The 15,288-nt window shown below is 36.5% G+C and overlaps 1 protein-coding gene across 1 annotated transcript in view; it reads right to left on the reverse strand.

The window, feature by feature from the left end:
• LOC148522652 (uncharacterized) overlaps positions 1–15,288 on the reverse strand; it is a 281,599-nt gene that overhangs the window by 229,625 nt on the left and 36,686 nt on the right. The window contains exon 5 of the mRNA XM_088473978.1: positions 1,667–1,833. Within this exon, the coding sequence (XP_088330104.1) occupies positions 1,667–1,833 (167 nt within the window). The remainder of the gene's footprint in view (positions 1–1,666; positions 1,834–15,288) is intronic.

Genomic DNA, 15,288 nt, shown 5'->3' on the forward strand with positions numbered 1-15,288 from the left:
GCTCTGTCTATTTAATAGGATTACTTTGTCCTTTCAATTATAAGGGTATTTCTGTGTTTTTTCATATCATCAAGATTGTATTAACACCAAACTATAGTAAGAGGGATCTTTACTGTGTAATATTGAAGTGGATATATTTTTAAGGCCTCATCAGCTCTAAGCTATTGTATGAGCTTGAGTGATGTTACCAAGCTGCACTGTACTAACCAAATGTTTGTATGCAATTTATTACTGTGCAGTTGGTAATGGGTATAGCAGAAGGTAGCCAGTACAGAGTAGAGATGTGTGTGTTGGGTATAATGAAATTCTAACATATCCAAACTTAAGGGTTACAAGTAAATCTAAATCCGAACTCAGGCCCCCCATCATGCTCAGATCCCAAAAGAAGGCATAGTATATATGTATATAACATTCCTAATACTATGGGGATATACACATAATATGTCTGGACATGTGAGTATGGAAGCTGGGAAGGGAACAACCAGGTCTAAATATATATATATATATATATATATCTCGGAGTAAACAAGGCACCTTATTTGCAGATTTATCATACACTGTTTCCCATAGAAGAAATCCCAGTACTGAGAGGAGCTGCTAAAACTTTTAACTGGATAGAAAGCTCTACTACTAGTCCCAGCACCTGTATGAGCAGGACAGCTGTATATTACAGAGATCAGTCACAACATCGGAAGCACAATAAACACTTGAGCATTTCCATTGATTTTTTTTATCAATTCCTTATTCCTATTTGTCCCTTTCTTTACTATATTTTATGTTCTGATATTTTGCAAATTTTTGTAAATATGGATAATCTTACCTTCATAAAAATTTAGAAAGTTATGTTTAGAACCAGTGCAATAGTCCAGGATAACTGCTATTTTCTCCGTTGATTATTGTGTTGTACAGTATTAGGTGTCAGTAGTAGCATCACCTTATGCCATGATAGTGACAAAATACATCTCAAAAAGATAAATACTAATTTCAGAGAATTTGTAGGGTTTCCCCATACACATTGTTTATTACATAACACTGGTACAGAGGATCAACTACAAATGTTTCTTTTCTCCTGTCTTTAACAAGACTGATTTATATAAAACACTTGTTACATTCAGAAAATAAAAAAGTCCTCACATGTAAACACAAAGAAGTCATACAATTTATCTAGCTTATGAAATACATGATACGTTAGGACCCTTATGCTGCTCATCCACTAGGAGACTGACAAACGACTGCACAATCACAACATTGTAATCGTACAGTCGTTTGTCAGTCTGTGATGAGCCTGCACTGAATGAGCAGTCATTCAGTGCAGGCTCATCAATAATCTGCAAACATGCAGAACCTGACATTATCGTCAGGTTGACCAGCTTGTTTGCACGATGATAGATGTCAGAAATGATCAGCAGGCGTGCGCATCTCTGGTCATTTCCAAAATAAATGTGCACGATGCATGCACAATTTGCAAGTGATTGCACAATAACAATGTCGTTATAGTGCAATCGCTTGAAAATATCGTTATGTGGATGGGCACCTTTAGAGTGATGCCTCATATGATTAATTAGTGTTATCTTTCTAGTACATCTCTTCAATTCTTAGCATTTATAAGGTTTCCCTCCTCTATGAATCCTCTGATGTCTAACAAGTTCATGCTTGCTGGTAAAACATTTGCTGCATTCAGAACATTTAAATGGCTTCTCTCCTGTATGACTCCTCTGATGTATAACAAGATGTTGCTTACTGGTAAAACACTTGCTGCATTCAGAACATGTAAATGGCTTCTCTCCTGTGTGACTCCTCTGATGTGAGATAAGCAGTGATTTACATGTAAAGCTTTTGTCACACTCAGAGCACAGATGCGGTTTCTGTCATATGAGACTCATCATGTATTAAATGAGAAATTATTTAACTGTAAATGTTTTTTCTATGAAAAAAATTAAAGTAGCTTTAAGGAACCCTCTAGTAGAAAAAGAAATTCTTTATTTTGCTTGATCAAGAACAGTCACTTTTCACAATGCCTTCTAATATTCTTAGTGCAAATCTTGCTCCTAATTTGTCCTATAAGGAAAAAAATATTTTTCAAAACATTAAATTTACTGTGTTACTTATTCTTTTATAGTAATAGAGGACCATTACATAAGGAACATATATATATATATATATATATATATATATATATATATATATACTGTATATTTAAATAAACTAACAAACATGATCCAGTCATTCAACATTGTAATGTCTTGTCACATTGCTATATACAAATTTTCATAGATGAGTAACACATGCTAACAATCTTGTCTTACCTACAGTCAGCTGATACACCAGGATGCTGCCATTTTCTCTGCACACACCATGGGAATGGGGATAAAGTGATCACCTCACTGTCACTCTGCTCAGTGTGATGTGTGCAGAGGAATCAGTGATCATTGTTGTTTGAGATACCATGTTTTTAAAAGGAATATTTTTTTAGTGTTAGAGACTTGAATATGTTGGGTGTAAGGGCAAAGGGTACATCCCAAAAGCTAAAGGATACTATGCTACTAGGGGAAGGTTAATTTTGACATGAGGTTTACCCTTGAAACTAAGATGCTGGCTCAGGTGAGAACACCCTCTGGGGACTAAAATGTACATGAAAACCATAGAGTTAAACACATAACACTGAGTCTGTTTGTTATCACATGCTGCTGTAACTGCTGGTTTCTAACATTGGGAAATTGACAACTAATCATGGGAATATCTACCTTGGATGCAAGGGGTACAGCTGATAATAGGACCAGAGATAAAGGGGGCCAATTTCACTTCTCAAAGTTACATATGTTATATACTTTTTCACCATTGGGTGGTACTTAGAGGCCTTTACAAACTTTTTCTATGGGCCTTTATATACCTAGTTATGCCCCTGCTACTAATTGAATAGCTCTTAGCATTAAAACATAGAGATGTATCCACATGGAAAATATTGTGAGTAATTGAATTTACCTGAGTGTAACCAAGCTAAACATGTAAAAATGATAGTAATCTAATGTTCTAAGCAATTTCAAATATATAATGTTGGAGCTGCCACCTATATACTCCTTTATATATAATAACCTGGAGCACAGAGTAATATGTAATATACAGTGATGGAGATGCCACCTAGATACTTTCAGATATATACTAACCTGATGACAGAGTAATATGTAAGACATTGTGATGGAGCTGCCACCTAGATACCCATTTATATATACTAGCCTGATGCACAGAGTAATATGTAACATAATATGATGGAGCTGTCACCTAGATACCACTTTATATATACTAACCTGATGCACAGAGTAATAAATAAGATACAATGATGGAGCTGCCACATATATACCTCTTTATATTTATACTTACCGGATGCACAGAGTAATAAGTAAGATTCTATGATGGAGCTGTCACCTAGATACCCATTTATATATACTAACCTGATGCACAGAGTAATATGTAAGATATTATGATGGAGCTGCCACCTAGATATCCCTTTATATATATACTAACCTGATGCACAGAGTAATATGTAAGATACTATGAAGGAGCTGCCACCTAGATACCCCTTTATATATATACTAACCTGATGCACAGAGTAATATGTAAGATACTATGATGGAGCTGTCACCTAGATACCCATCATTATATACTAACCTGATGAACTGAGTAATATGTAATATACTATGATGGATCTGCCACCTAAATACCCATTTATATACACTAACCTGTTGCACAGAGTAATACATAAGAAAATATGTTTGAGCTTCCACCTAGATACCCCTTGATATATACACTAACCTGATGTACAGAGTAATATGCTATGGTGAAGCTGCCACATAGATACCACTTTATATATAATAATCTGATATACAAAGAAATGTTTTAGATAGTATGATGGAGCTGCCACCTAAATACCCACTAATCCTGTTATACAGAGTAATATGTAATAAAATATGTTTGAGCTTCCACCAAGATACCCCTTTCTAAATAGTAACCTGATGTACAGAGTTATATTGAAATACTAATTAATTTTTATTATACTAATAAAAAATGAAAATAATTGAATAATTTTGGATGCAATTATAAAGAAAAACTAGAAATTTTAGACACATGCAAATACTGTATTGGCAGAAAGTATTTACATTTTAGACTACATTTTTGTAACTTACAATGTAATATCTACAAATGTCTGTGTATTTATCAAAATATATTCTTATGTAAAATATAATTACCTTCTGTCTCTTTTTTACTCCTCCATCCATCCAGCTTTCCAACCAGCAACTAAACCAGCAGCTCTTCCATCAGCTATCAGTAGCCTGATATAGCCTATTTATAGTCATTCCTCCCCCATCTCTCTCCATAGATCCCAGGATGACCAGAAGGAATTCTTACACTGAGAGGTGACATATAAACACAGCAGCTTCTCATGCCTAGCTCTTTGTCTTGTAAATGAGGTGCAAATATAACTAAAGTCAATTACTACAATATAAAATGCTAATTACACATTTGCAGGGGTGACACCTTGCATTCAAACTAGATGATAGCGACCTCTGGCATCCTGGTAAGTCACCACAGGGACCTTTTATTTATTAGTCAACTATAGTTTAGGCAGTGTTTGAAAAGAAGAACCTGTTCTACATACAGTATCACCACCAGTGATATTAGACATTGTGATACACAGGCTTACTATGAGTTTCTTAGACATCTATAAATAATGTAGTTGATTACAATGTATGAATTTAGTTTTAAAAGGATAATTTTAATGTATTTGTTTTTCAAATGTATCCCAACAAGTAGTATTCGTTTAGAACTTAAGTAAAAGTTAGAGGTGGTAAATAATAATTCACAATGAGTTCATCATCTTTTATTGCTTGTTAATGCCTAAGGCCAATCAATGTTGCTATCAGAGGGCATTGGTGCAAAACTATAGTTTCATGATGTAGAAGTCATAATATGACAAGAGTAGCTCAAAATAGCCCAGATATAGGAATATCCATCAATATTTTAAGAATTTAAGGTCATACAATCCGGGAAATTGCAACAACTTTGAAAGTTTCACCAAGTTAGGTACAAAAACCATACAGTACTATGATGTAACAGGCTCCCATGAGGATGAAGCTCAGAGGATATATTTATTATAGTTACTGCACTCAGAAATCACCTATTGATATTACCTCAGACTAGAGGCCAAATTAATGGTAAACTGAGCTCAAGCAGCAGACACATCTCACCATCTGCTATTCAGAAGAGACCTAAATCAGGTCTTTATTGTAGAATTGCTGCAAATTAAAATCTACTATTGGTGATTAATAACAAGTCTCTTGCTTGGACCAATGAATACAGACTGTGGTCATCAGTCCATTTCCAAAACAAATATTTCTAATTCCACCTGCCATATCGTGCCACTACCAGTGGTGTAAGGGATGTTAGCTATTTTTTATTTAGTAACAAAGCAAACAATTAACAAATCACTCTCCCTGAGTACTTAAATAAAGAGCTAACATTCTATATGATATTGTCAAACACTTTGGATTTGAAATATCCTTTATCACACTTTCCCAAATATGTTTATATACTAGTAGATGTTGAGAAAGTGCTACTACTGCTAATAGAGGTATGATACTCCTGATCCTTAGACTGATAAATTAGGGCCTGATTCAGCAAGGAATGCAACTGAGAGAAATCTAGGTGTGAGCCAATGATTGCAAACTGCGCAATCAGGTTGCTGAGTATGGTAGCGGCTCCCCAGAGTGGCTTGGTGCTTGTGCCTGCTAGCTTGTGTTCCTTGCTGAATCAACCCCTTAGACTGATGTATGATTGACAACAGGATTAAAGATAATTTATAATACAGTATAATAGGTGATAACACAGTAATATTGGCAATGGAGGAACTTGTACCTTATAATTCAGACACTGTCTCTCAATTTTATGTAAATCAAAATTATACAATTGAATAATCTTTAAAAAAAAAGTTGTATCATTTTTGGTGTGTCCCTGCTCAGTCACCCATAGTACCCTGTATTTATTCTGATACTATTAAATATAATATACTGGGCCTCAAACAATGGACATATAATTAGTACAAATAGGATAAACTAAATAAACTCCTTCCTAATGCCTTAAAATAGCCTTCCTATCCTCATGCCCTAAAACTAACCCTCCCACCTTAGTGCCTTACCGTTAACCCTAATCTAGTGCCAAAACCTAACCCTAAGGCTCTACCTAACCCTGCTACTTACTAAGGGATTATAGCAGTCAGGATGCCGGCGTCAGGATTCGGACATGTGTTATAATTCCAGCACCAACAGGTAGTCTAAATGCCAGAATCCACTGTGCCAGGATACACAATTTATTCCTTTTAAACTGAGTATAGCATTTCATCTTAACATTAGGTATAAAAAAACAAGGACAATGATGCAGTGCACCAGTCACACAAAAAAATATAACCTTTTTTAAATTTCATATAAAATTATAACATAAACATATAACCCATAAACTGGTGAAAATTTAAAATAGAAAATAAAAAAGTAATATATATTTGCCACGTTCTGAAACGTTGACATACTTACCAGTGAATTGTCTTCTTTGTGATGTCTCCATGAGTGCCGCCTATTGCGATATATATATATATATATATATATATATACATATACAAAACAAAGAAAGCAGAGAGGCTTTGCTCAGAGTCTTATCAATCACAAAGTGAACCCTATTCCAGGGAAATTTATTGGGTCAATGTTTCGGGGACCGCATCCCCTTCCTCAGGACAACATCAATAACATAACATATGCATAAACTTTGTTGTATAGAACCATTTACCCCAATCTCCCAATGAAAACAAATGAAATCAGGTCCCTTTGCCTGTCCACTGCCCTCCATGTCCTCCAGCTGCGGCATCTCCATTGCACCGGAAGCGTTGTAATCAGAAACAGCCACAGGACCATGGTAACTTTAAACATGCAAAATACAGTTGTGCAACCACAAACAGATGCCTCTCTGCTATATAAATTGCAAGTGCATAGCCATAAACACATATCAAACATTGCAAACATAATATAATTGAAATAGATAATCTAAAAGAACATAATCTTAAAAAAACATAAGAATTACCTTAATAAATGTGCATAAAAACAGTGTATAGATCCCCAGTTCATGTATATATACTGAAAAAATTTATAATGAATGTAGCCCTTAAAAAGAACTTGACACCCATGTAAATATTAGTCCTACACTTACTATCAGAATATCCCACGAAATAACGGGACATACGCTTATACCTAAAATACTAAAACAAAATACTAGAGCACCATCTAGTGATCAAATATAAAAATTACACCACAAGCTATTGAAAAATGGCTAGAAACCTAAAAAAATGGAAAAACCTTAACATTAAATCTGAAAATTCAAGTATAACATAACAAGTCTAATTTTATTATAAGAAATTAATCATAAGATATTAATTAATCCAAAAGACTTGTTGAGGCCATGGGGAATATTGTATCTAGATGGTGGATCCATCTTGACTCCAACTGTAGTAATTTTTTTGCTCTGTTCCCTCCACTGACTGATAATGGAACATGATCAATTATCCTGTATTATACTGTAAACTGTCTAGTAACTAGCTGCTCACTCACACCAGTCTATAAAGCTGACCAAATGTCAGATTGCTATCAGTCCATATGAATTTTAAACTGACACTCAGTTTTACCAATGAAGTATAAACTACATGGGCAGAAAATCACATACACTACAAAGGTAGAATTACAGGTAAGAGAACACTTAATAGGGAATTTCTTGCCAGAATGGGGATCCAAAATAAACTCCCCCATACACATGTATGAACATGTAGTACAGCCTAAGCATTTATAATACCCCTTCTTATGGCAGAGGAAAGTTTTTGCCATTTGTGTGTTCTTATCATAACATGTGATGTCACTATGAACAATATCATTTTTAATAATCCTGCCTCTACTGTAACTGGGCTCAAGGTTGGTATCTTTATATATTTAAGTTCAGGGACTGATGTAATAATGTGCCAAAATTCATGAGCTTTCACTTTTGTAGCCTTACTTTTAACAGTTTATTTGTTTACCAAAGGGAATTTATCCTTTTTTTATGGGGGGATTTTGTATCTAAAAGGTACTCACGTGTATGAGACAAAGCTTTATTTTTTGCTGTCACCAATTTTTTTTCAGGATACCGTCTTCCAATAAATTTTCCCATCATTAGTTGAAGCTGTTTATTAGTCTCCTCAATATCAGTATTGCTTCTAAAAACACACAGAAACTGCAAATAGGGTAAACCCTTGATCTCGATGGAATGGGAATACAGGTTTTGAATACAAAGAGTCAATCAAGCCACACAAGTGTTAGCGTGGAATGCTTAATTAGATTATTAAATGCTCTATCTATGTGTATGTCACTTTAAGAGTGATTTTAAGAGTTAAATAAGATTGTAGTTTCAGAAAAACATGTTGTTCACCATACAGTCTGGAATAGAGAAGATAAAGTACTATCAAGGATGAAGATCCTTGGACAGTCTGAAGATAACAAGATAGAAGATGTTGACGAAGATGGCAGGCGAGGAACACAACAAGAATATGCATCATAATGTCATATGTTTGTCTTATCTATATGTCCAGTCAGTATTGGGGGGCACAAACAAGTTGTTTGTGCACATGCATAAAGCTGACTCATGGTGACTAACCTTTTCAGACCCCTATAAATAAAGCCAGCACTCGTACTGTTTTCCAGAGTGGTCTACGCAGTGTTATGATGTGTAACTACATCATTGTATGTGTCAGATTTGTTCTCTAACCATGGTTGTCTGTTATTCTGCTTGCTTTGTCTTGTAACATAAGCTACTGCTGATTCCAGATACATCGAAGGAAGTAGTACAGCTCTCAAAACTACGCTCACAACTGGTGACATCGGCCGGGAAACCTCAAAATCTGGAAACCACTGACAGATCATCTCCTGGGATGCCGAGGACAAACTGAAATCCTAATCCATGGTGAGTAAGTGAAAGCTATGCATTTGCATCTTCTTACTCTATTCGGTTCCTCCTTGGGATCTCTGGGAGCGTTCAGTGGGTCCGGATAAGCAGGTATTCCAAAAAGAACCCAATGTGTTTGGAATCTACTGTTTTATGTTTGCGTGTATGCTTAAAATGTTTCTTCAAACCTATTCTCACACTTCCTCATTCAGTATCCTTACCTGTGCTGTGCAGATGGGGTTATAAGTAACTAAAAAAAAATTTGTATTGCAATAGTGCCAAGTTATGGCATTTTTCCAGTATCACCTCTCATATGCAAAATGCAATATGTGTTTACATTTTAAAGTAATGATTGGGGATATTATATGGGGAAGTGGTGATTGGGATGTTTAACAGTAACTTGTGGAGAGTGTACATGCAATGTTTTGATGTTTAAAAAGTTTTAAATGTGACTGCTAGATATAGTTTGTAAAGTATTGCTAGATCAAAGGAAACACAGTAATTAATGCTAGTTAGAAGGAACTTATAAGTGTATAGGCACTACGTAATTAATGATATGTTTGTTTAGATTTCATTGCACCAACCGTACATATTGCTGGGTAATGTTAGCCAGAACAAACACACTTAGAAAATCCACAATACATATTGAAAACAGAAGACACAATTTAGGGAGAATTCTTAATAGATATACCACCAAAGCAAGGGGAAAAAGGAGCTTTAGAGGCAGAATAGCTACTCATGTAGATGCTAGCTTTTTGTCATATCAGCAACACCTGCTACAGTTAACGAAAGTACATTAGTGGGGGGGTGGCAGACCCCTGAATAGTTGCCTTCCATGAACTGTGCACAGTAAAGAATATATCAGATTGACACTGTGACTACCAGAGCACAAAACCAGTATGTGTCCCGACACTGCAACTACCACAGTGCAAAAGCAGTATGTGTCCTCACCAAGAACAGCACAACACTAGTAGGCAACCAGATGGTTAGAAAGAACCCCTACAAGTAGGCAACCAGATGGTTTGAAAGAACCCCTACAAGTAGGCAACCAGACGGTTTGAAAAAACCCTGCAAATCATGAAGGATAAGGAAGGCACCAAGCTTTAAGAGGAATACTGGCCATATTCCAAAGAAAGCAGGTTTTTGGTCCCGAGAGTCAGCAGCAAGTGGGGAGTGGTTGCACCGGGTGGGCTGCCTTGGCTCCGGGCTAAGTATCTGGACGAGAGGCACGTCATGCATTGCTGATCAATATCCCATGGCTGCAACCAAAAGGGTGATGTTGCCCAATGGGTTGCCTCTGTTGATTTGTCCAGAATCTGTGGTCGGGATGAAAGGGTTGGCGGCACCCATGGGGCTGCCTTGGCTCCAGGCTAAGTATCCAGACGAGAGGTGCCTCATGTGTTGCTGACCTGATTCGATCCCTACACCAGTGGTCTGTTGAATTATCCGGACCACAGGCACCTCATGGGTCACAGAGCACCCTGTGTGTGTCCATGGCAAACTCCAAAGGGGGGGGACACAGGCAGAGGGAAAGTCACAGTAGAGAGTGGACTCCAAAGGGACTTCAAGCCCATGATGATGGATGTCAGTTACGAGTAGACTGGCCCCGATTAAAATGTGGCAGATTTTGATCAGGGGTGCTAGTTGTTAATAGCATCAGATATGTATGCTCCAAATACCCCTTCACCACAATGCATTTATACCACCAGCAAGACACCCAGATGTACAGCGATACATGCGTTACATAGATTTCCCCCCAACATGACTGTGCACAAACTCAGTGAGGGGAAGTAAGACACAGCCTACGCAATAGGAAATTGAAATCCATGAGAAAGGATACTTAGAACAAGCATTATACACAATTAAAAGTAATAGTTGTTTTAAAAAACGTAAACAGTAATTGACAAAGGTTTTAATGTATGTTTATCTGGCAGTAATCTATATGTATAAGAAAGGTATCTCTATTAGAATGCAATTGCATAATGTTGAATAATCCTGCGAGCAAGTGGTAGTCTGTCTCCCCCAAATGCTGCTAAAGAAATTGACTATAAGAAGCGGCTAGCAGAAAGAGAGGGGGGGAGTGACTAAGTCACGTCAACAGCCAAGCTGTTGATATAAGATAAGAAATTATTAAAAGTTTTTGTGGCTGTGCACATCATATTTAATACGTGAATGCACGACCACAGATAAGGAAGGTATGTCACTTTTTGCATTCTTTTAAATATAGCACAGATAATGCAGATTTAAGACTGGAATGCAGAATAAGGAAAATGTTTTAATTATAGAAAATGTAAAGTACGTACAGGATTAATGTTTTATTAAAGAATGGTCGACCAAAGAGAAGTAAAAGTTTATAAAGTTAATGATCAAGGTTTAGACATTTTTGAGGTTTAGACATTTTTGAGCAGAAAGAAATTTATTTAGGATATACTGTACAGACGATAGCTATGGTTTTGTTTAGCTGTGTGCTGCTAAAGGATGCTTCAGATGATCGCAAAGTCACGTTATTAGTTAAAGCTTAGAAGCTCATTGTATTTTTTTAGGACTATTTGAATTGATAATCTGAGATATAGAGATAACAGCTACATCTGACAATATCAGAAAGCAAGAGATTGCAACGAGAGCTAATGGCAGCGTCAGAGAAAGCTCTAGCTGATATGACAGCAATAAGCACGGGCACACCAGAACCACCACCAGATGAAGTGCCTCCAATATGTCCTACCCAAGACCAATGTGTTGTTGATGAAGCAGGAGACTTGGAAGGAACTCAAGAGCAACACAGACCCTGTACATTGTCCGGTATGCAAGATATAGTGGCTTTGTTCGCGCCAGACCCCCATAACAAGAATAACCAAATGATATAGGCGACAAACGACAGAGAAACTACAATTGAAACAGCAAAGAAAAAAGGGAATCTCGCTCCAGCAGCACCTAACATCGAACAAAACCTAAAGCAATACCATGACCAGTCTACACAAACACCTGAAGATGATGTCCTCATGACAGATCCGCAACGTGAAAAGAAGTGTAAGACTCGATTATTGAAACTATGTGGACAATCATATCCAATAGAACCAGAAGCAGGAACATTGGAAGTTCCCTCTGTACTTCAAGTAGTGGAGAGTATAGAAGACAGAGAGCGAGATAAAAATAACAGACAGAGAGGAAAGACTGCAGCACAGAAAATAATAGTGCATGTGGTACAAGACAAGACAAGATGCAGAGATCCTACTGAAAACACCAAGAGAAGGATTCCTTTTGATGCAAATAAAATGAAGGAATGGGGGCTATGTTTTTTCTGCAGAAAAAGAGGTCACATGAAAAGTGATTGTGACAAATACAAAAAATGGCAGGAAGAACAGAGAAGAACCCAAGCATAGGATGTAGGCACTCCTTTGTACCTCCCACTTTATACTGCTGACCACAATTCATCAAGACAAGCATGAAGCAAAAAGAAATGAAGCAATGACTTTACCTATTGGAAAGCAGTGTGAATGTTTAATGAAGAGCGGAGCAAAGTGAACTAGCCTATGATGAAGAGGAGGTACCAAACAATCTATTATCTAATAAAGTTTAACAGTGACTGGACTTGAAGAAAGTGAAGCGAACTTACAAGAATGTGAGCCTGTACTAATGAAGATAGGATCTGAGCAACTACAGGTACCAATTAAGTTTTTGATTTCACCTAAATGTCCAAGTCAACCTACTGGGAGCAGAAGTAATATTCAAGTTAAGAAGTATGTATTAAGTACACTCCGGACAGAGTAATACTAACTTCAGGTTTTAAAAAAAGAAACAGGATGAACAGTTGACTGCAGCTGTATATTATTCTCAGCAGAGACCCCCACAAGCTACAGTATTACTGGAATGAAAGTCCGAAGTAAGATATGCTACAAAAGAAAAGACAATGTTGGGCTTCTAGCAGTACAGCTTGTCCAAACTTACCCTAAAGCCAAATACTCTCCCAGTATCAATAAGACAGTATCCATTGACCTGAAGAAAATGCATCATGTAAATTAAGTAAAGTTGAAAAATCAGAAGTATTTCAAGACCTTATACAGTAATTGGTCAAGAACGAACCAAGCACCTGTCCACTGTAAGTTTAGCCAGGTATGAAGTAGCTTTGTTAAGCACATCTCATGTAACCATCTTAAGATGCACAAGTTTTCAATCCAGTGACTCACCTTCCTATCAATGATTCATAAGAGGGGAAATGAGCCTGTGAAATGATCCCTCAAACAGGAAAAAGTACAGATGAAGTTGAATCATGGGATAAGGAAGAAGGTACTGAGATTACAGATGAAGACAGATCATGTAATAAGGAGGAAGAAATTGTCAGAAGTTGTCAGTAAAGGTAGTAAAGAAAATATACATACTTTTTTCCCTCATCATGATTGTTTAGCTCTTATGTAAGTTAAAGTCAGGGCTCTTCATCATGTAATGGACACTCCTTTACAGAATCCTGAATGTAGATGGCTCCAGATACTATGTTAATGGGAGCATATACACAGGATATACAGACACTTCAAACTAGGGGTGAGCGGGTTAGGTTTTACTCGGATTTACTCAGATCTTTTTATTGGCTGTCGCCTATCATGTGTTTTGGATAGCCAATAAAATAAATCTGAATTTGCGGTAAAGTGGCGATAAGAACCGAGTAAATCCGAGTAAAACCGAGACTGCACATCCCTACTTCAAACACAGACATCTTAACTTCCTATACCCCTGCCTCTCCCCAGTCCTTAAACATAACCTGTCTCTAGTCCCTAAACATAACATCTCTAACCTAATACCTTAAACCTAACCCTCCCCCCTTTGTGCCTAACTTTAAAAAGCAAATGAAAAAAATGAACAAGGGAATGATTCTGAATTAATATATTGTAAATGGTGTGAGCATACATTTAGCACTATTTTAACAGTATAATTACATTTTGTTTGGATATGTGTTTTTCAGTATGCATTGTGTTTCAAATTCCACAGTGATCTCAAAATTAACCATCATTATATCTACCTAGTAAGTAACAGCAGCCGGCATTCATTCAGCCTTAAATACGCAATCTAAAGGCATGTATCCTCTAGACAATATTATGGACAATTTGAATGATAATGGTATTGTTATCGATCATCATCCGCAATATCGTTCAGTTTGTATGCCGTCAGTGACAAGCGATGCATGCACCCACTGGTCTTTGATATTGTTCATCGCTTCTACTTGAAGGCAACCTAATGATATCATAAGGTTCTGCAAGTATGGGAATGAAATGTATGAAGATTGTCCACACAGACACTTAGGGGTAAATTTAGGTAAATGAGAGTTTTTAGAAGTGAGTTTTAAAAGTGATTTTGCCCATAGCAACTAATCAGATTCTAGCTATTATCTTCTAGAAGGTGGTAGGTAAATGTTAAGTATAATCTGACTGGTTGCTATGTGCAACATGACTTTTAAAACTCACTTGTAAAAATTCTCACTTTAGTAAATTTTCCCTTTATAGTGTTGAATATGTCCTTCCCCAATTGTATGTTAACTTTTTTATATATTTTTATTAAATACGGGAGGTGCACCCAGGAACAAACTTATATATGCAAAAAAAAGTGTTCCAAAAGGGGCACTCGCGAACTATCAGCATATGAAATCATCCCATAATGGAAATGTATTGTAGTGACCCAAAAAAATATCAAGAAACAAAAATTAAAATTTAATCTTTAATTTATTTATATTTAAAGTCCTAATTTATAGCAAAATATAAAGTGCAAATTTGTGTTATATTGCAATAGTGTAAGACAATACTAACAGTTAATTGATATGTTTTGTCCGCTCCAATCTTTTATCTTTATCATTAAATATCTGTTATAGCCTTCCTATTATATATTGATCATGACAGGATATCAGGATCACTATTCACATAGCAAAGGTATCACCATTTCTATATATTAAGGTGATACTGGTTTTATACTTGTGCTAAATGATGGTACCTTGGAACTCATTTAGACCCACTGGCTAAGATGCATACTCTCCCTGTGCCAATGGTAAGCAGTGTGTATGCATCGCAGTACACATGTGCATACCGTAGCGATAGTTCACAATGCATTTTCTCACTGCACATAGACAGCCCAGTAGAGTGAGTGACAGGGGAAGCGATTTGTAGGTTATAATAAGGTATAGCCATTAAAAATTGGGGAGTGGAGGTGCAAACGCAGGCATGCCTGAGCATCTCAATCACGTTTTAGAGGTGTGCATAAGACAGCATCATAGTATATGTCACCTGGCTTGTTTTTACACTG

Source organism: Taudactylus pleione, unplaced genomic scaffold, assembly GCF_031769625.1.
Source record: "Taudactylus pleione unplaced genomic scaffold, aTauple2 ptg000145l, whole genome shotgun sequence".
NCBI lineage: Eukaryota > Metazoa > Chordata > Amphibia > Anura > Myobatrachidae > Taudactylus > Taudactylus pleione.